Source organism: Oncorhynchus mykiss, chromosome 22 (assembly GCF_013265735.2).
Source record: "Oncorhynchus mykiss isolate Arlee chromosome 22, USDA_OmykA_1.1, whole genome shotgun sequence".
NCBI lineage: Eukaryota > Metazoa > Chordata > Actinopteri > Salmoniformes > Salmonidae > Oncorhynchus > Oncorhynchus mykiss.
The window spans coordinates 30,683,005-30,704,669 of record NC_048586.1 but is presented as its reverse complement, the minus strand read 5'-3'; the positions used below and the strand labels follow the sequence as shown (position 1 = coordinate 30,704,669).

General features: G+C 42.4%; 2 protein-coding genes across 8 annotated transcripts in view; one reads left to right on the top strand and one right to left on the bottom strand.

Annotated features, from left to right (window-relative positions):
- Positions 1 to 1,977: 1,977 nt before the first annotated feature.
- esd (esterase D/formylglutathione hydrolase) lies at positions 1,978 to 9,666 on the top strand. Of its 2 annotated transcripts, none has more exons than XM_021579488.2 (9): positions 1,978 to 2,130; positions 3,155 to 3,233; positions 3,941 to 4,029; positions 4,260 to 4,358; positions 4,477 to 4,601; positions 4,732 to 4,851; positions 4,942 to 5,040; positions 5,175 to 5,342; positions 9,329 to 9,666. In XM_021579488.2, the coding sequence occupies exons 2-9, from the start codon at positions 3,166 to 3,168 to the stop codon at positions 9,407 to 9,409; spliced, it is 849 nt and encodes a 282-aa protein (XP_021435163.2). In that variant the 5' UTR covers positions 1,978 to 2,130; positions 3,155 to 3,165; the 3' UTR covers positions 9,410 to 9,666. The 2 variants fall into 2 exon arrangements, with proteins under 2 accessions (XP_021435163.2, XP_036815000.1); XM_036959105.1 differs by lacking the exon at positions 1,978 to 2,130 and adding an exon at positions 2,547 to 2,617.
- Positions 9,667 to 9,763: 97 nt separating this feature from the next.
- Positions 9,764 to 21,665, bottom strand: part of LOC110501734 (leucine-rich repeat and calponin homology domain-containing protein 1) — a 103,038-nt gene continuing 91,136 nt past the window's right edge. For 4 of the 6 annotated variants that reach the window (XM_021579482.2, XM_021579483.2, XM_021579484.2 and 1 more), the window contains 4 exons: positions 17,997 to 18,106; positions 17,717 to 17,854; positions 17,524 to 17,601; positions 12,930 to 14,796 (listed from right to left, as the gene is read on the bottom strand). In XM_021579482.2, the coding sequence (XP_021435157.2) occupies positions 14,512 to 14,796; positions 17,524 to 17,601; positions 17,717 to 17,854; positions 17,997 to 18,106 (611 nt within the window). In that variant the 3' untranslated portion in view covers positions 12,930 to 14,511. Of the gene's footprint in view, positions 12,717 to 12,929; positions 14,797 to 17,523; positions 17,602 to 17,716; positions 17,855 to 17,996; positions 18,107 to 21,665 lie in introns of those variants that run through there. The other 2 variants (XM_021579485.2, XM_021579487.2) reach the window with 1 other exon arrangement.

Sequence of the window (21,665 nt, the reverse complement as noted above, 5' to 3'; positions counted from 1 at the left end):
GGCCTACCACTGTTGTGTCATCAGCAAACTTAATGATGGCGTTGGAGTCATGCTTGGCCACGCAGTCGTGAGTGAACAGGGAGTAGAGGAGGGGACTGAGCACGCACCCCTGAGGGGCCTCCGTGTTGAGGATCAATGTGGCACATGTGTTGTTGCCTAACCTTACCACCAATAGGCGGCCCATCAGGAAGTCCAGGATTCAATTGCAGAGGGAGGTGTTTAGTCCCAGTGTCCTTAGCTTAATGATGAGCTTTGTGGGCACTATGGTGTGGAAAGCTGAGCTGTAGTCAATGAACAGCATTGTAACATACCGTAGGTGTTCCTTTTGTCCAGATGGGAATGGGCAATGTGGAGTGCGATTGAGATGAACTCATCTGTGGATCTGTTGGGGCGATATGCGAATTGGAGTGGGTCTAGGGTTTCCGGGATGAGGGTGTTGATGTAAGCCACAACCAGCTTTTCAAAGCACTTCATGGTTACCGACATGAGTGCTACAGGGCGTTAGTCATTTAGGCAGGTTATTTCTTCTAAGTGTCCAGATTAGTGTCCCGCTCCTTGAAGGCGGCAGCTCTAAACTTTATCTCATTTCGGATGTTGCCTCTAATCCATGGCTTCTGGTTGGGATATATACGTAGGGTCACTGTGGGGATGATGATGTCATTGCACTTATTGATGAAGCCGGTGATGGAGGTGGTATACTCCTCAATGCCATTGGATGAATCCCGGAACATATTCCAGTCTGTGCTAGCAAAACAGTTCTGTAGTGTAGCATCCGCGTCATCTGACCACTTGTTAAGATAATTAACGTGTCAGGTTAGGTGAAGTAGTGTGGCAGATTTGGAGATTGTGGTTCAGGTTAGGAAAAGAGTTAGCTACAGTTGTCAACAACTCATGTTTTAATTTGGTATTTTTTTATTTAACCTTTATTCAACGAGGCAAATCAGTTAACTTCTTGATGTGTTGTGTTTTCCCTCGTCGTGATGTGTTTTGTCCTATATTTTTATTTCATTTATTTTTAATCCCAGCCCCCATCCCCACAGGAGGCATTTTGCCTTTTGGTAGGCCATCATTGTAAATAACAATTAGTTCTTAACTGACTTTCCTAGTTAAATTAAAATTAAATAAATACATTTAACTAGGCATGCAAGACGATGACAACTAGACAATGACCACCTACCCCGGCCAAACCCTGACAATGCTGGGCCAATTGTGCGCCGCCCTATGGGATTCCCAATCATGGCCGGTTGTGATACAGCCTGGAATTGAACCAGGGTCTGTAGTGATGCCTCTCGCACTGAGATGTAGTACCTTAGACTGCTGCGCCACTCGGGAACCGATGTAAAAGAAATAGGCACGGACCAATTGCGAGCATTAATGGGTGTAATATGATATCAAGAAACACTTTTATCAGAATAAGCCCCATTCCAAATTGCAGTATGGTACTGTATTCTGAATTACAGTAAATTACTGGCAGCAATTGGCCAGTAAGCTACTGTAGAGTTTTAGGACAAAGTTTGTAGAATTCCTACAATACAGTATATTACCGTATTCTGTTGGGGTACAGCGTTCTCATTCACAGTTACAACAAATATAGCCTCTTACAAGGCACACCTTAAAATATGTTAATGAGCCAGAGACACTTCCCCCTTCCACAACATTTTCCCACGAGGCACTATTATTAGTACGGTAAAACACACTATTTTAGTGTTGAAATTACAGAAAGGACTTAGTGGCTTTAAAACAAATGTACATTATTTTACTGTATAAAAGCAGACGCAACTTAACAGTTATTGCATTCATCTTGAGAAAGCTAGGTGGGGCAACCACATCACAGGCATAGTATGCACACTTTTCCTCGGTAAAGTAGCTGTTATAGTCATACTGAATATTTTTTTAACAGTGAGGCAAATTTAGTTTTTTTGTTTAAAAACAATAATTTCAGGGCCTCTTAACTTTTCTTTGACAACAACGCAACCTTTCGGTTGCATATCGACATATGCTTGAAGATTCAAGGGGCGGTATCTCCATGACGTTTCACGTAGAACCTTCACGTTGCACTACTAAATCCAAGCAGCGGAGACGTAGCAGGAACCAAAGTGAAGTTATTCTCAATAATCGTGATTTAACAAGGTATGTAAAGTGTAAATGAACACTTATTTGCCGTGTTTCTATGACCATGAAGTAGAAGTTATTTAGCGTCTTACGGGCAGCTTTCTTGCAGAGTGTGAGTGGCTCTGGTTCGCTGGAATAAGTCAGACTGCTACACAGAAACCGATACAATGTGCCAAGTTCTGCATTTTCTTGCTATGAAGGCTTTATACCATTCATCGATTGATCATCTAGCGATTTACAGAGGCTGCACCATGCATGCTTTCAAGTGGTTGCTTTTTGAAGATGTTACTGTTCATAAGGTAGCTAGCACAGCTGTGTTTTGGGCCTATCTTGGTCGGGTATCCTGCCCTGTGGAATGACTGACCAACTTTCCATTCTATTTTTGAATGCATCTGTGGATTTAACCCCTGTGTTTGCAAACAGCCGCACGAGGGCGATGCGCGTAAATTGGTGGGAGAGTCCTTGTAGAACGCCAGTAAAGAAAAAGCATATGTACATGTTGCTTGTGAGTGCATTTCTCAGTACTTTTGGGTTATAATTGAATTATGAAATGACCTGTTTAAAATAGTGTTTGTCTTCATTGCAAATCAACTGCATTATACTTAAACACTTCAACCAGTAAAATGGCTCTTTGGCTAGCTTTTGCTACAGCCTAGCCTATATCAATGAGCATTAACATTCTAGCTAACAACTGCTGCAGCCAAAATAAAGATAACAACCAAAGAACTGTTCATTCAATAATTAAAACATCATTGTAACCGTATAGGAACCACCAAAAGCGATTTAGTTTAGAAAATTATAACGCAAGGTGCATGTTGAATGGGCGCAGATGGCGATGGCTTTCTTACCGCGCACCAGTGCGTGACGTCAGTGTCGTTTACTGGAAAAGGGTCTTTGCAACAGTTTTAGCATGCTAGTAGTTGCTAGCTAAGAAAGAGTTTTCCAAATGCAATGTTGTCTGGTCTACGCAAAACTGTAGCAGCAACATTTATGAAAGAATGTCCCTTACAATATAACTATTTCCCTTGTGGACTTGCCAAAGGTAACCGAACTATGTCCCTCGTCCAAGTGTCATCCAACAAATGCAGTGGCGGCTACCAGAAGGTGTTCGAGCATGACAGGTGAGCTAGCCTCGTGAAACTAGACTCATCCCCAGAGAGCTCATATTCTGTTTTAGCTAGAAGATTGTAACAGGCTAATGTGATGCCCCAGTAGTATATGTACTGTTTGGCATAGTACAGAGAAGTTTCGACCAACCTTAACTTTGCGATACTATCTTCTTTCTCAATTCGGCTAAACAGTTATCTTCACACGTCTGTTCGTTTGAATTTAGAAAATGCTATTTTTAAATATATAAACATTTTGCTCAATGCTCTATTTCAAATCTTCTGTCATTGATTCAGAACTCTGTCCACCCCAAAGTGCTGCATGTCATGACACACCTGTCTCGATCAATGAGGGAAGATTTGAAATGGACAAGATTTTGGCGTACACATGGTTGGATTACTTCATGGAGCAAAACAATTATTTTAATAGCAGAGCATTTTCTAAATTCAAACAAACCACCTGCAACTCAACATTTTTTGAATATATATTTTTGGCCGAATCGAGAACGAAGATGCTATTGAAAAATGATCTGTGCTACCCCAAAAAGTACCTATCCTGTAACTGCTAAGTCACAGACAGTCTGTTAGCTAATTTCGGTTTCACTGTTATACATCAATGCAACACACTGCTGTTTTTCCCCTTTGGAATACACAAATGATAGTTTTACAAGTGTCCATATGGTTTAGGTGGAAACTTGATGTAATACATTTTCTTTACCCAGCACTGAGCTGAAGTGTAAAATGAAGGTCGCTGTCTACCTGCCTCCTAAAGCTGAGAATGAGAAGTGCCCCGTGTTCTACTGGCTCTCTGGTGAGTTCTCACAGTCCATGGTCTCTCATTTGTTACAAAAAAACAGTGGTCACCATCCCTGCCCAGAATGGGTAGGATTTTGTTCTATACCAACGCACCTGATTCAACTAATTTGTCAAGATCTTGCCTGTATACTTGCTCTGATCTAGAATAAAAATCTGATCAACTACTTAGATTTTACCTATGTGTGTTGAAAATGTTGTCCTTCATGTCTCACTGTGTGCTTCTAGGGTTGACATGCACAGAGCAGAACTTCATCACCAAGGCTGGCAGTCAGCAGGCGGCTTCTGAGCACGGAATCATCATCGTCGCCCCAGACACCAGCCCACGTACGCACACGCTTTACTGATTGCATAAGTCACCCCTTACTAAATCAATGCTCATGCCCACCTTTTAATAGTAATTATAGCTCCCACCCGACCTTCCTACTCTTTATGTGATGTTCAGGTGGTTGTAACATCGAGGGTGAAGATGAGAGTTGGGACTTTGGCACGGGGGCTGGTTTCTATGTTAACGCCACCCAGGAGCCCTGGAAGACCAACTACTGCATGTACACCTATGTCACTGAGGAGGTGTGTCAGTCGCATGATAATAGTAGTCGTGCTGATGGTAGCATTTACTATTACTATTGTGAATCCGTTGATACTGCTATGCGCTGCTAATCACCACCTCCCAACTCTTTCTTTTTTCCCTCTCTCTCAGCTCCCTCGTTTGATCAACACTAACTTCCCTGCTGACCCAGAGAAGATGTCCATCTCCGGCCACTCCATGGGGGGACACGGAGCCCTCATCTGCGCCCTGAAGAACCCTGGAAAATACAAGGCATTGCAATTGGAAGTCTTTTCATTATGATCTCAACATATTTTGAACATATGAATGAATCCCTTTCTCTTCATCCCTTTCTCTCTGCAGGCTGTTTCTGCGTTTGCCCCCATCTGTAACCCCATCCAGTGTGCCTGGGGGCAGAAGGCCTTCTCTGGGTACCTAGGAGAAGACAAGAAGACCTGGGAGGTACAGTATGGGGTTACAGGGGGACTGGCCAAATCAATGGAATCACAAACTACAGGTCTGACCTTGAGGAGTGGAATTCCAGAATAACATGAGTTTCTAATCACTCTTCCTCCTCTCCTTTTCCTCCTTTCCAGGCGTATGATGCCACGGTACTGGCAGCGTCATACTCCGGCCCACAGCTGGACATCCTGATCGACCAGGGTCGTGATGACCAGTTTCTGTCGGCCAGCCAGCTGCTTCCTGACAACTTGATCGCCGCCTGCTCAGAAAAGAAGATTCCTGTTGTGTTCAGGCTGCAGCCGGTGAGTGCTGCCACCCAAAGACCAACTATAGCAACTGTTTGATCTTGAAATGCCTACAGTGGTTGATCAACTAAAAGTTTTGCCAGTACAGTACCCTGCGTCACTATATTTCTCCAGACCAGCGCAAGGGGGAGTTTGAGCAGTGATTATGCTTTTGGGTCCCAAGGTACTAATGTGTCTCTAAAAATACACTTTTTTTTTTGTTACTACTCATCAGTATTATTTACTAAAACTGTTGTTACACTAAGGTTTTATTCTAAGAGAAACTTAGATTATAATTAGGGTGTGGAAATGTTATTTTGCTCTTACTGTAGTACTGTAGCCTACTCCCGACCGGTCATATTGTACACACCCGAGTGGTGCAGCGGTCTAAGACTGCATCGCAGTGCAAACTGCGTTGCTACAGATGCTGGTTCAATACCTGTGCTGGCCGCAACCGGGAGACCCATGAGGTGATGGTAGGCTTTTGAGTTCTCTCCCTCTAAAAACAGAAATAAATAATTTTAAGTAACAAACTGGCTTTATTTACAAATTAGTAACAATGTCTCACCCCATTTTCAAGAATGGCCCTTTTCTTGCTCACTTTACGTTATTTGAAAACGAAATCTCAAATATTATTTTTGAAACAGAGCTATTATTATTATTGCTAATTAAAATGATATAAAAGCCCCTTAGATATTCTCACAGATATATTATTAACCCTGTGTGAATTCTGCAAACAACGTTTCTAGCATGACAATATATATTGGCTCCCGAGTGGCGCACAATGGTATTGCCTTTTGTAACGGATGTGAAACGGCTAGCTTAGTTAGCGGTGCGCGCTAAATAGCGTTTTAATCGGTGACGTCACTTGCTCTGAGACCTTGAAGTAGTAGTTTCCCTTGCTCTGCAAGAGCCGCGGCTTTTGTGGAGCGATGGGTAACGATGCTTCGTGGGTGACTGTTGTTGATGTGTGCAGAGGGTCCCTGGTTTGCGTCCGAGTATGGGCGAGGGGACGGTCTAAAGTTATACTGTTACACTTGCAATTCTCCAGCTGAATGCACTGAGATTGCGGTAGGCACACGAGGTTCAAGGCAGGAGGCACTGGACGGGCCGCAGAGCAGTGCACAAGACGGATCTAGCCCATTGGGAGGGGGGGGGGGGGTGGACCCCCGCCCCACTGGGTAGCACAGAGCAACACTTTAAGAGGCATTGCACTAATAATGGCACTGACTAGGGAAACGTTCCTTCTGTTATTAGTGCCTGTCTGCACATTGTTTTAGTTAGAATGTAACTAATAAAGGTGCGAAAAATGCCCTTGGATATGAATTCGGAGGGCAGAAATGATTAAATATTAGAGCATTAGACCTCTCGCTGAAGGCGTCAGTCAAAAGTTATACTTAAATCCGAACAATGACATGAAAAGTGCACACTTGTAAATCCCAAAGTCTGGAAAGGTAGATACAAATTATTTGTGACATTGTGGTTACAATAAAGAATGTAACAGGATGCTGTGTTTTTATTTACAGTAGTGATGGACTGTCTGGAGGCATTTTGAAAACAGGTTTTCAAACACTTGTTTTTCACAAGTGTACTGTCCATGACTGATGTAATCCAAAAAAGCATTAGACAGAGTTGATGAGTACTTGAGGTCACCTAGAACAGGAGAGCAGGACATGGCCGACTCTCCCTTATGTAAGAAATTAGCCACTTTACCATGTTTACTACAGTATGTAGGCTGTTTACTTGTCAGACTGCACAGTAGCCTAATAAAAATAAATGCAGGCGGCTTCTGAATTCTCTTCTAAATTCTTTATTATCCAAATGTTTTAAAGTGCGTGTGGGAGACCTCATGCAACCTCAATATCGGCTAAAGCATATACTGTACTGCATTTCTTTATCAGCATCTTTATGCTTTCGTTAATAAAATAATGATAAAATAGTCTTTCAAACTGCTGATGTTTATTTAGTTATGGATTCATAACAAATTACTATGGAAATAAATATCACTGAATTACAGAAATATTGGAACAAAGTTGTCTAATGAAGGTAAACAAATTGTTGCTTACTGGAAAATACTCTTTCAAACACACACGTTGTACCGTGCTATTAACAGGACAAGACTTGCCTAGAAGGAGAACTCTCCCCCATCTTCAAATGTTTTTCTTAGTTAGGTTGGCTGTATCACAACCGGCCTTGATTGGTTGCAATTTCCGTTTAATCCACCAGAACAAATTTTGTGGTTAAACTCAAATATACTAATTGATTTAAAAAAAACATTATCAATTGGAACCTTTAACATGTGGAAGGTGGAAAAAGTATTATTATTAACCCTGTTTTTCACAAGCGTATCGGGCTGTGAATTCTGCAAACAACGTTTCCAGGATGGGTTATTAGTAGGACAATACATATATATTGGTCATGGCTCCCGAATGGCACAGTATCTTACTGCAAGAGGCATCACTACAGTCCCTGGTTCGAATCCAGGCTGTATCACATCCTGCCGTGATTGGGAGTACCATAGGGTGGCGCACAATTGCCCCAGTGTCTTCCGGGTTAGGGGAGGGTTTGGCTGGCCGGGATGTCCTTGGTTTCTCTCCCTCTTTAAAAAAAAAAAAATGTATGTTGGCCTTTATTGATATTATTTTGGACTTTTTATTCAGATTAATCGCTCAATTTCGTTTTTTTAAAACAAAATAATCTCTACTATCTATCTATATCCTACCCGCTGTGGTCAACTATTTCAGCACCGTGCTGACTGAGACAAGCATGGAGAAATGAAAATGTTCAATTATAGTCCATGATATTCTTAATGTGTTGACGTCGGCTAAATAATCAAGTTGATGGCACAGTCATATAGCCTCGGCACCTACATTGGGGCGGCAGCGTAGCCTAGAGGTTAGAGCGTTGGACTAGTAACCGAATGGTTGCAAGATCGAATCCCTGAGCTGACAAGGTAAAAATCTGTCGTTCTCCCCCTGAACAAGGCAGTTAACCCACTGTTCCTAGGCCGTCATTGACATATGAATTTGTTCTTAACTGACTTGCCTAGTAAAATACATTTTTAAAAATCTGAGTGGCTTTGGATCAAAATAAACAAGTACCAACATTATTTCTGATAGTCTTTAATAAAGAAATGTTTTGGTTATTCTGACCTGGAAACCATGTACAGAATTATAATAAATAGCCCATTATGGGCTATTAGCAGTACAATATATGCTTACCAACATCTCTGTTTTTTTTATACTTTGTGAAAGGCAATTGATCAGCATTAAAAACTTTGAATGGCGCCCCCCTGAGTGGCTCAGCAGTCTAAAACACTATCGGTGCAATCTGTTTTGCTACAAATGCTGGTTCGATACCCGTGCCGGCCGCCACCTGGAGACCCATGAGGTGGCTTTTGGTTTCTCTCCCTCTAAATAACAAACTTGCTTCATTTTGAAATTAGTGAGTGTCTCACCCCATGTTTATGAATGGCCCTTTTCTCGCTCGCTCTAGGTTAAATAAATGAAATCATCTAAAATATTGTTAATTTCATTATATAAAAGCCCCTTTAGATATTCTCACTGATCAGTTTTGCCCTAATGAAAACTGCCCCTTAGATATGAATTTATAATCCTCTTAGTACTGTAGCCTACTCCCGGCCGTCACGTTGTACGGCGCCATATTATCCGTTCCAGCCTAATGGTTTTGTTTTTCTTGGAATAGAAACACCATAATATTAATGAAGCTACATTTCATAATCAATCACATATACTCTGTTCTTACAAAAAAGGTTTTAAATTCTCTAATGTCAATCAAATGCTTCTCAAACTAGCATTGTTAAAAATGGCTGACAATGAAATAATGTCCCATATAATTCTGGCAACATTTTAAAGTAGGAACCACTGTACTGGACTAGGGTTGGTGACCTTCCTGTGTGATTTCCCTGCTGCCAGTTCTATACAGTATGTGCTTGTTTACTGATGTAAAATGCAGTGTCAAACAGTGCCATTTGTTTCCATCAGGGCTACGACCACAGCTACTTCTTCATCTATTCCTTCATCACCGACCACATCAAGCACCACGCCAAGTTCCTCAACGCTTAAGACTGACTGCTGGACCAGAACCCTCTTCTGTGCTTTCTACCCCCAACTGTGCACCTGGTATTGTCCACCTGTCCCATCCAGAGGTCGAGCTAAAATTAACCTGATGCGCCTTGTGAGCTGAAATGAACACACTTGCTATGTTGAGTCAACCTCAGAACAGACAATAGTGGGGCCAGGATGTTTGGTGTTAAGAGGAGCTTGCTTGCAAATCATGTGGTTACTCCAACTGTATTTCTGAAATAAAGGTTCAGTTATTACTTTTGATTCCATTTTATGACTTTAGGCTTATACACGTTGACATCTGAGACCAATACAAAATACATGTAGGTGGACTATAGAACATAAGACGATGTGCTTTTTACAGATAAGGTCTTTACTGATAGTGATGAAATATATACATTATTCACAGCAGTTAAGGCAACATTAAAGGGGTGTTTCATGCAATAAAATCCAAATTGCTGTACACCAATATGACAAGAGGTACAAAATGGTACGTCAATTTTAAGAAACCTAAACATTAAAAAAAACATTTCCTCCCAATCAAAGTACAAAACTGAGTACAAGCTTTCAGGACTATAAACAGAAAGGTAGAAAAGGGCAAAACTGCTCAACTCAGCAGTCAATAGTTACACTGGTAAAAACATTTAGCACATTTGTGTAGTTCAAATAAATGTCACACATTTAAAATGGAGCTCTGAGATTTGTCAGTTGCCAAAACAGTCTCTTTAAAGTGCAGATAATTTCAGGCCTGTAGGCAGCCACACCTGAAGGCCCGAGGGATTGACTAGACTAATCAATGAACTAAAAGTATTGAAAATGTGTAGGTTTCTAAACTGCCAGGTTTGCAGCACACGGCCCAAACCTCCATAAGGAAACGATAAGCTACAGTCACTTTCTCCTAAGAAAATATCCTTGTCATATTTCCCTTTTAGTTTATACATTATTTTCTATCATCAAAATATAGGAGGAAATGTTAACTGGGAGAAGGGATACTGGTAGTCAAATGTTAGCACCTGAGTAGTTCTATTTAGCTTGGTGGAAAGGAAATTACTTTGAGTATTAAAGTAGGATTACGGTGTATAATTTTTTATATATATAGTAATTGTAAATTATATTAAATATTAGTTACATTATATACATAAATAGTAGTGTTGTTACTTTGAATTCTACATTAGAATCAGGATCTGGAGTGATTTCATTGCTAAGAGAATGTTCACTTTGCCTGAGGAGTGTGGTGGTGACTTAAAATATTCACTGTGCAGAAATTGCTTCGCCATTTCCTGGTTTCAAATTTCAGTTTGTGAAAAAACAAGCCAGTATAGTGTAGATAATCATTGTACTTTCTAAACCGCTGTGAAATATTTTCCAGAACGATTGTATTTTCAGCTGTTTGAAGCTGGTGTTAGAGATATTAGAACGGAATGCATAGAAATAGTGTAGATGGAACAGATCTACCTTTCAATGAGAATAACAGAGCTATACCTCACATTTCTATGTGAATTTGGTCGGGTTGCCCCATAAAGTAAGAAATATACTACTACAATACTTTCTAAATACAAAACCCACTTGCATGAACCACCACATTGATACTTCACATCACTGCTTTTCATAACATTTACCATACGTCTAAAGACATTTACATCATTGGAATAGTACAAACCATATTCAAAAACATTAAAGCTGGAATCATTAGTTGCTACATCCATTTTTGGATTTATAAATGAATGATATACCCATTTTGATTCTTGAAAATAACTCCAATGCCTCACAAGCTTAGTTAAACTGTCGTACCCCATCGGAACCCAGAATAAAAACTTGTTTTACTCCCAATGTTTGTAAACAAACACAGTATAGCCTCAAAACACGCTTAAAACTCATTTTTATATCATGGATGGTCAGACCTTGCATTCATAGCTGTCTATGAATTTGAGAGTGGTTACATTTATTCAGGCCCATCCCTCGGCTTTTTACCAAAACAAAGTCGGGGTGGCCTCTGTCATTGTTTCAATTAAGGATTCTAGCTTTAATGAACTGCTGTCTCAAGTGCTCTGAAAAAACAGTTTAGTTTTGGCAACTGTCAAATCTATCCAGTGAAACATTGTTTGTTTTTACTGCTAAAGCTTATGCTTTGGATACCAAGCTGTATAAAATGCATATCTGTACAATACAAAACCCAACACCATTGCTCACTCACACACACTTAGTATTCTTATTTTGGAGTGTTCTGCTGTTTTGTGGGATATTGGGTACTCAAGCATCAACTCTTCAGATACTGCTAACAGTCTCTAAATCAGTGAATGTATCAGTTACTTTTAAATGCTAACATTGTAGGTCCTACATGACCACCTAGCATGGTCAGCATCACCCCACGCTTCAAGGTTATTTAGCAGTATACAATGTACTAGGGAATGCAAACCTTTTTCATTCTGGCTAACTATGACTCCTGTCACTCTCTTTGACACGCACGCATGCAGTCAGGCACACACACAATGTTAGAGTGATACCATAGACCGAGAAGCAGGCTACAGAATGAAGCATGACAGTGTAGTAAGCCCACACCTACCCTGAGTTACATACCCACAACCACTCCTGATTCAACAACCAAAACACAATGTTCCCATAATGTTAAGACAATACTTCAACCCCTACAGAGGTGGTGAGAGATCCATTTAAAAGTAAAACATAATACAATATACAGAACTAAACCTAAAATATATGACCTATTAGTGAAATATTTGGGGGATTATTTTCAATGTATACTCTCAGTCATGTTCATTGTAAATATCTTGAAATAGGGAAGCTGTAGCAGAGAGATCGCTACATTGGAGTGTCTGGTGTTTATTCTCAATACTGAGGGTGATATACCTGGCCTTAGGAATAGAGGGGTGAAATGCATAGTCATACACGGTGCAGCATTCTAGAAGCTGTTGTAGGCAGGGTTCAAGCTACAGGAGTGTCCAAGGCTGCTGGATGCTCTCGTAAGAATTAAAAACCATCAATGTGGACACCCCTGTCAGCTTTGAATGTCAGGGTGCCCCACGCATCAATGTGTAACTTCAAACCCTGGTTGTAAGAATCACGAAAGGAAGACTGATATAGGCTACAGTCCTTTGGAAAAGGCATAATGGCAACTTGTGTTGGTTCACTTTGACAAAGTGGTGTGTCTATGTTGGTGTGTTGGTCTTCTTCCCTCTCACGTGAAGAGAGCCTGCTTGGTTGAAGTCTCATCCACCAGCGCCTGGACTGTCATGCTCACCTTTATCATACCCTTCTCCTCTAGTATGTGATGAGGCAGACACAGCTTATCCTGTGGAGGATCCACAGAGAAGAGACAAACAGAGTGGGGGGAGGAGATCGGGAATGAGTGGGACAGACAAAACACAAGTAAATCAAGACCTTTCAATGCAACGATGGTGATGAGGGAACATAGACAGTACAGGTGTGTGTAGGAGTATGTTGGATAACCATTATGAAGAATCTGAACAGCATCATCCTTCAGAGAACAGCAACACAAAATAGGAGAGGTGGTAACTGTACATTTATTACCAGTTCCATTCACACCATCAGATATACAAGTCATTATAAAGCCTCACAGCAATGGCCGAGTTAAAACACACAGAACTAATAGTATAACGGCGTACCAATTGCAGTCGCTGGGTAAAATAAACTTCCATCCAATGTATCTTCATGAGGTTTTAAAGTAAGAAAATAAGTCTACAGTCTGAACCACGACAATAATACAATAGTCGGCCCAAAACTTCTACATACTGTAGTCATGTAACTCCCCCAGGGTAAATCAACTATAGCGATATGAAAGTTACGTACAGGTAACTTCCAAAATAAAGGAAACGCCAACATAAAGGGTCTTAATCGGGTGTTGGGCCATCACGAGCCAGAACAACTTCAATGCACCTTGGCATAGATTCTACAACTGTCTGGAACTCTATTGGAGGGATGCGTCACCATTCTTCCACAAAAAAACATCATAATTTGGGGTTTTGTTGATGGTGGTGGAAAACGCTGTCTCAGGCGCCGCTCCAGAATCTCCCATAAGTGTTAAATTTGATTGAGATCTGGGGAGTGAGAGGGCCATGGCATATGGTTTACATCGTTTTCATGCTCATCAAACCACTCAGTGATCACTTGTGCTCTGTCATCCTATGGGGACATCGCCATAGTAGCCAAAATAATGGCCTGTCTAGCCTTTTTATACATGACCCTATGGGATGTTAATTGCTTAATTAACTCAGGAACCACACCTGTGTGGAAGCATCTGCTTTCAATATATTTTGTATCCATCATTTACTCAAGCCTTTCCATTATTTTGGTAGTTACCTGTAGATGGTCGGGTGGTAAAGATGTGCCGTAGTGACGTGATTATTGAACCTTATTTAGTGGCAGTGTTCTGTAGTGACATTTTACAGTCTAGTCATAAGTGGTGTGTTTATTAGGTCCAAACTGATACACTGTTTGTTGTGTCTTTGTGTCATAGATGGCATCACTATTGAGCTTTACTATTTCCTTTGAGCAGACAGTATTGTACCTGTATTTGATGTGTCTTGAAGAGAGAAACCAATGCTACAAAAAAGTGCCAAGATCCAGCTTGATAGAGGAACCCTATTAATGCTCTGTGCTTACCTGGACCCAAACTAGATAGGCTGTATGGAACCAAGAGACAGTGTATGACCCCATACAACCCGGTCTGTGAACCTAGAGGGCATTAATAAAGCCAAGAGTCCAACATGATAGGCTTGATTTGACACATTGGCCAAAGAGTTGTAAAGAGTCTTCCGGTAAACCCCTTGTGTACAAGCTCCAGGATTCTTTCAACAGTTGGAATGTGCAGTATTGATGGGGACAGTATATGAATGCATGTGTGTGAGGTTGTGAGTTGGTATTTATTGGAGTTTATTGGTGTGCATCTGTAATGTGTGCATGAATAAAAGTGTGTGTGAGAGACACACTAGGTGAGTGAGTCAGCAGCTTTTTCTGGGCAGAGAAGAAGAGCACAGAAACGAGGTTGAAGAAAGAGGAGGATTGCGGACGGAGATGTGTTGGCACATGCGGGAGGGGGGGCTTTGACAGGAGATTGACAGGTGGCATTACGTCAGCTCGCTCCAGCTATAGGCCACAAACAGCAGGAGGAGACAGAACACATGTACTAGGCTCGAGCCAATCAGGTCCCAGGGCTGCCAGGCGGGAGACGGAACCAAGGCGACCTGTGTAGACACCACTGGGGCAGGGCTTGGGTTTGGACTCGGGTCCTCCCCCTGTCTGTCTGAGTTCCTCCCCTCTGTGGGGGTCTCCATGGCGACCAGGGCACACACGGTGACACGGATCGGCCGCAGGTGACACTGGATGATGTCATATGCTGAGCAGAGGGACGACTGAGGGCCCAAAGAGGAGCGGAGGAGGTAACATACAATGTAAATGAAGGTGAAGGGAGAAGGATTGGAAAAAGGAAAAGAAGTTGGAGGGATGAATGGAGAATGGGGGGAAGAGAATGATAAAGATAGAAAGGAAGGGGCTCACATAGGAACATCAAAGAATTTTGTGGATGAAGAAGAGAAATACAGCCAGATAGAAGTGGAGGAGAATAATGAGGGGGAAGAACAACACATAGGAGAAAAAATACCAGAACAAAGAAGAGGAAGAAAATGGGAAGGGAGTGCCAAGAAAAGAGAAATAAGGGGAGGGGATTCAGGGGAGAAGAAGAGAAGGAAGATAGAGGGTGGTCCGGCAGGAAAACAGAACAGAGAGAAACAAAGCAGGATATTAACCAGTGGGAACCGAGGTCAGGGGTCAAGGTGTGTGTTTTTTGTGCAGGGCTGCGCAGGCGTGGGTTACCAGGGCAATGTGCAGGGCTGCTTTTTGAGAGAGAGTGTGTGACTTACTCATTTTATCAAACTGAGACTGAACTCTATCTCTCTTTCAGAAAGCAGGCCATGCTGTGGTGTGGAGCGTTAGGAGCAATGAGGGTGCGGTCGGTGTCTGCCAGCTACACCTTCACTTGCATTTGCTAGCATTAGCTTTCAATCCAGCATAAAGCACCTGTTTCAGTGAGGCAGCGACATTTCAGCCAGCAAGCAGTAGGATTACAAGTTGGCTAGGGCCAGGTTACACAAGCAAAACCAGACTAGCAACAGCAAGCAAGCAGGAGGTCTAAGGAAGCAGCCAAGAGGTCTCAGACGGTCTCACTGTTGGTAATGGTGATACTTTGCATTCTAATGTACAGTCCCATCAGGCTACTCAAACACAGTGACTGAAAGGCAACTTTTGTAGTGTGAGGTTTCGACCAGGCTCATTGAGTGAAGAGAGAATCCTTTAAACACAATCACAGCTGTGGTTACTATACTAGGGTATGACCAAAGAATGTGTCCCACTGCTACTGTATATGTAATCACTGGGCGACAGAAATAATGGTCATAATTATTGAATATATTTACTAAAAGGAGCAATCACATAGCAACGAGGAGCTAGGGTCACTGGGCCAATTTGATACTCACACACAAGCACACTTATTAAAGAGCGATTGTCCCTAAAATGAAACTTATCGTTTTGAAAATGGCCTATGTGGCATCGAAAGGAGTCAAAAACATCTATTCTAGTGTCAAAATTGACTACAAAGTGTAAACAGGATAATGTTGGTCATAAAGATGATAGGAAATAATCGTATGTCACGGAATTAAGGGTACTGTAACAGTTTTCTGTGGGGTTGGGTTTATTTTAATCCTACCCACATTCCCACAGCACCCAAGTAACCATCAATTCGGAGCGCAGCTGCACAAGACCGATCTTAATGCCCTGATGATCAATTTGGTTTGAAATTCAATATCCCTTTGGGGCTAGTTAGGGACCATCAGTAAATTACACAATGTACTTGAGACAATATTTTAAAAGGTCAATAGCTCCAAATTTCAATGACTTAAACCTCAAACCAACTATAAATTGTAAAAAGTGGTATACAAATATTGAAAGCATTCGATGAGACAACTAAAAGATGTCCAACATGAAAATATTGCCCCATTTACATTGTGTAATTATTGATGGTCCCTAACTATCCCTAGAGATAGGCTATCCAAAGTCAAACCAACTTTGCCATGGTTGCACACCAGCTGGCTGAAGCTAATTGGCAAAATTATTTGTCTAACTCCTCACACCTGTGAACACTCATTAAGAAATGCTAGCAACCATGGCTGAATTCAAACGTGAATTGGTTCACGGTCACACCAATTCACGTTTGAATTCAGCCATGGTTGCTAGCATTTCTTAATGAGTGTTCACAGGTGTGAGGAGTTAGACAAATAATTTTGCCAATTAGCTTCAGCCAGCTGGTGTGCAACCGTGGCAAAGTTGGTTTGACTTGGTGTCATCAGCATTTCTTAATGATCCAACTCAGGAAGTGCAGTCGCCAAGTCCTATGTTACCAACCCATACACACACAAAATGTTTTAGTCAAGTAAATGACATGAGCACACCAGCTCCCGTTAAACTCATTTTTGTCTTTGGCACACGCTGGGGTCAGAAACAGGCAAGAGCCGGGTCAAAGTTTAAAAGTGTACCACTGGTCATTTGGTACACCATAGAGGAAGCCCAAAGCCTGTACAGTCCAGTGTAATGATGATGATGGAGCTCTAATGTTTGTGTCATAACTTTCTCTCTCTCTTTCAGAGGAGGTAGTGGGAGGTGCCAGTTCTGGGATCAAACTCTGTGCTCTGACTGGGAAGATTGTTTAAAGGTGATGATTATAAAAGGGGTTTGGTCCCAATGTCAAATACATATCCGAGAACTAACTATTACTGTATAACCTAAAGAAGTTGTAGACTTGTCAAATGGTCCAGTTTCATCCCAGCACTAGCATCTAGCCCTTTCTGATGCTCCATTCTAGTGTGTTTCGTATCTGTGTCCTCTACAGGCTGTTTGCTTCACTGATCCCTAATCAGCCCACCCACAACTAGATTCCAACCCCAATGATGCACTGTAGCATTTATTCAAACTTAACAGATCAAGGATCAGTTTCCTTCAGTCAAATCCCAACTCTAACAGGTGAATCTGAAATAGAGTGGCTGATTCAGGGTCAAGGTGCCACTATCTAACAGACAGGAGTGTCTCACCTCGGGAACGCCCATCTTCCTACAGGCATCCAGGAAGTTCTCCACGTTCCTCCGACACTTGGCCATGCTGAGTTTGGGCTATGGAGTCACACATAGAACACATAGCTCAACACAGACTATAACTGTCTATAACACAAAGAATCACCCATTCCTACTTATCCCTCTTCAACCCCTCATTGACCCCCAGACATACCACAGCGGACGAGGGCACATGGATGCTGGCCACGGAGCGTGGGCGAATGTGATTAGCCAGATGGCAGAGCACCACCCCGTCCATGAGGGAGGAGCCCAGGTCTTCAGGAAGAGCCACCTTCAGTCTGCTCTCTATACTCTGAGGGAAGACAGGAGGGGTAAGAGGGGTCAAAACATACACCTTAACACATGCACAAACCGAGGACATAATGCTCGTGGATGGGGAGTTGACTTCCAGACGAGAGTGAGGGAGAGAAAGAGATTGACAGAGAAGCTCTCACCTCTCTGAGTTGTTCCATCAGCTCCAGCTCTTCTCTCAGCTGTTCCATCTTCCTCCTCATGGTGAACTGAGGATCCACAGACTCCAGACTCTTATGGGTCCTCAGGAACACTACCCCCAACAGGCCGGAGGAGAGAACAACAGGTCAGCCGTTAGACAGGGAGCTCAGCAACTAACACTTACACATACTGTACAGTACACTTACATTCAGACCCACGCACACAAACACATGCTAGTATGCATTTCACACCTATAAAAGCACACACTGTAGCCTAAATACACTATACTGTATATACAAGTATGTGGACACCCCTTCAAATGAGTGGATTCGGCTATTCCAGCCAAACCCGTTGTTGACAGGTGTACCATGGCCGAGCAGCAGCACACAAGCCTAAGATCACCATGCGCAATGCCGAGCTTCAGCTTGAGTGGTGTAAAGCTTGCCGCCGTTGGACTCTGGAGCAGTGAAAGCACGTTTTCTGGGGTGATGAATTACGCTTCACCATCTGGCAGTCCGACGGATGAATCTGGGTTTGGCGGATGCAAGGAGAACACTACCTGCCAGAATACATAGTGCCAACTGTAAAGTTTGGTGGAGGAGGATTAATGGTCTAGCGCTGTTTTTCATGGTTCGGGCTAGGTCCCTTAGTTCTAGTGAAGGGAAATCTTAAAGCCACAGCATAAAATGACATCCTAGACGATTCTGCACTTCCAACTTTGTGGCAACAGTTTGGGGAAGGCCCTTTCCTTTTTCAGCAGGACAATGCTCCTGTGCACAAAGCGAGGTCCATAAAGAAATGGTTTGTTGAGATCGGTGTGGAAGAACTTGGCTGGCCTGACCTCAACCCCATTGAACACCTTTGGGATGAATTGGAACGCCGACTGCGAGCCATGCTTAATCACCCAACATCCGTGCCTGACCACACTAATGCTCTTGGGGCCTTAATGGAAGCAAGTCCCCGCAGCAATGTTCCAACATCTAGTGAAAAGCCTTCCCAGAAGAGTAGAGGCTGTTGTAGCAGCAATAAGGGGACCAACTCCATATTAATGACCATGATTTTGGAATGAGATGAGCAGGAGTCCACACACTTTTGGTCATGTAGTGTAAATGCATACTGCAATATTTCACTGACACCGAAATCACACTTTCTCTTACAAATGGATATGTAGCTATTGTTACTGCATGCTTGCATAACCCCTTATTCATATCCAGATGCACCCTACAGTGCTGGGCTCTGGGCTGCCTTCATTGTCATGAAAGCAGCCGCCTGCAGGAAGATTGAATGTGGAAAATTGGTTTCCCCTCAGACGTCCCACTTAGTCAATCCTGCATACCAACAGATAGCATGACCCCTCCAGGAACTACAGCAACTGACAGGAGATTTGAAGAGGCTTGACAATGGAGCATATTTATTTGTTTTGTGTTATTGTACTCATAAAAACAGAAGTCTTCTCTGTTTGTAATATATTCATAAAACCACTTTAACTGGTAAGCATAGGTATAACAAAGAAAACGCATTAGAGGAAATGAAGCATTTGTTTTAAAGTGTGGGAGGAGGAAATGTATTCAGAGGAGTGTGTGTGTGTGTGTGTGTGTGTGTGTGTGTGTGTGTGTGTGTGTGTGTGTGTGTGTGTGTGTGTGTGTGTGTGTGTGTGTGTGTGTGTGTGTGTGTAAAAGAGAAACAGCCTTGGCCTCTGATCACATGTTACAGCCATCGTTCTACAACATAGAAGTTAATCATTTGCTAAGTCTGTGGCCTATATTCTAGTCATAAATCTCCCTTGCAACAGCCTCCATATACAGCTCAGTGACACACCACTACATGGAACACATTCTGTAGCTCTGCCTTGTGGTACAAAGTCACATCACATGGGGGAGCCCAAGAGTCACTGGCCATTTCAACCCACGCTTGGGGAAAAGGAAAGGAGATTGCATTTTTAAAGTATTCACACTAGACTTTAATAACGTTGGCCCTATCTGACCATCTCTTACAGGGGCAATGGCTCCTTGAGGGGCTATCCCAGTAGGAAGTTAGAGATAAACACACACACAGGCCTCATCCAGAAGCATGAAAGGCTGATATAGAGTAGAGAGGGGCGATCACTCCTCCATCGCCATAGACAGAACAGGGTGTTGACTATTATAGAGGGTGTGAATGTGGCTAGGGAGGGGAACATTCAATAACAGAATGAGACGTGATCATGTAGAGAGGAAGCACAGATATGTCAATTATTGTAAACACACAGAGGTCTCATACTAGGGCAGCAGAACATTGACTAGACGAGGGGGTTCGTAGATAGAGCCAGTCACAATATAGCATGGGGGAATGATTTAACTCAACCCTCCTTCAGCTGTTCCTGGCCCTGACAATAACAATAACGGTTTATGACACCAGGGACTCATCTTAAAGCTGGTCACTCATCTTAAAGCTGGTCACGCAGTGATAAAACACAGGAGTTAACACAGGACATGATAAGCTCCTCCCCCTTTCTCCCCTTCTCTCTCTGATAATGTTTGGTCCTTAGAGGCCCATACTGACAGGCTGGCAGTCACTTTTACACAGATGGAGAAACAGAGGCTGCCTGGCATTCACTGACTACCCCATCAACAACTCACACACCACACACACCAGGATTGTGCTCAATTCTGAATCTGGGAATTTACTCACATTCAACTGATGAGTTGAAAATCAAATTGAATAAATGTGAATTTGAGTAACAGGAAGTAGAATGTAATTCAGTGCAAATCAATATAATGACATGTGTGATGTTTTATGTAAAAGATGTACAAAACATTAAGAACACCTGCTCTGTCCATGACAGACTGACCAGGTGAATCCAGGTGAAAGCTACGACACATTATTGATGTCACTTGTTAAATCCACTTCAATCATTCTAGATGAAGGGGATGAAACAGGTTAAAGAAGGATTTTTTAACCTTCAGACAACTGAGACATGGATTGTGTGTGTGCCAAAGTGCCTTTGAGTGGAGTATGGTAGTAGGTGCTAGGCACACTGGTTTGTGTCAAGAACCGAAACACTGCTGCGTTTTTCACGCTTGACAGTTTCCCATGTGTATGAAGAATGGTCCACAACCTAAAGGACATCCAGCCAACTTGACATAACTGTTGGGAGCATTGAAGTCAACAAGGGCCAGAATCCCTGAGGAATGGTTTTGACACCTTGTAGAGTCCATGCTCCGACAAATTGAGGCTGTTCTGAGGGCAAAAGGGGGTGTGCTCAGTGTATATTTTTTCAACTAGGCAAGTCATTTAAGAACCTATTGATATTTACAATGACGGCCAAACCCTAACGATGCTCAGCCAATTGTGCGGTGTCTATGGTACTCCCAATCACTGCCGGTTGTGATACAGCCTGGAATCGAATCAGGGTCTGTAGTGACGCATCTAGCACTGAGATGCAGTGCCTTAGACAGCTGCACCACTCAGGTGTACATAGACTTCACCTAATATAGAATAGAAGAGGTAGTAGAATTTCACTGAATACAATAACATTTCCTTTAATTCAAATTTGACTGTATCCTGTTTACTACCTCAGTTCAAATTCAAGAATTGAATTTACCTAGGTGTCTGGCTAGACTGCAAACTCTCCTTCCAAACTCATATTAAACATCTCCAATCCAAAATTAAATCTATTTAAAGCCTATTTC

What these genes read in the sequence shown, in the direction of transcription:
- esd (XM_021579488.2), top strand. Translation starts at nt 3,166, where the DNA reads ATGTCCCTCGTCCAAGTGTCATCCAACAAATGCAGTGGCGGCTACCAG. An exon ending in CGTGTTCTACTGGCTCTCTG is followed by an intron (nt 4,030 to 4,259) that starts GTGAGTTCTCAC and finishes GTGTGCTTCTAG; the next exon opens with GGTTGACATGCACAGAGCAG. An exon ending in ACACCTATGTCACTGAGGAG is followed by an intron (nt 4,602 to 4,731) that starts GTGTGTCAGTCG and finishes CCTCTCTCTCAG; the next exon opens with CTCCCTCGTTTGATCAACAC.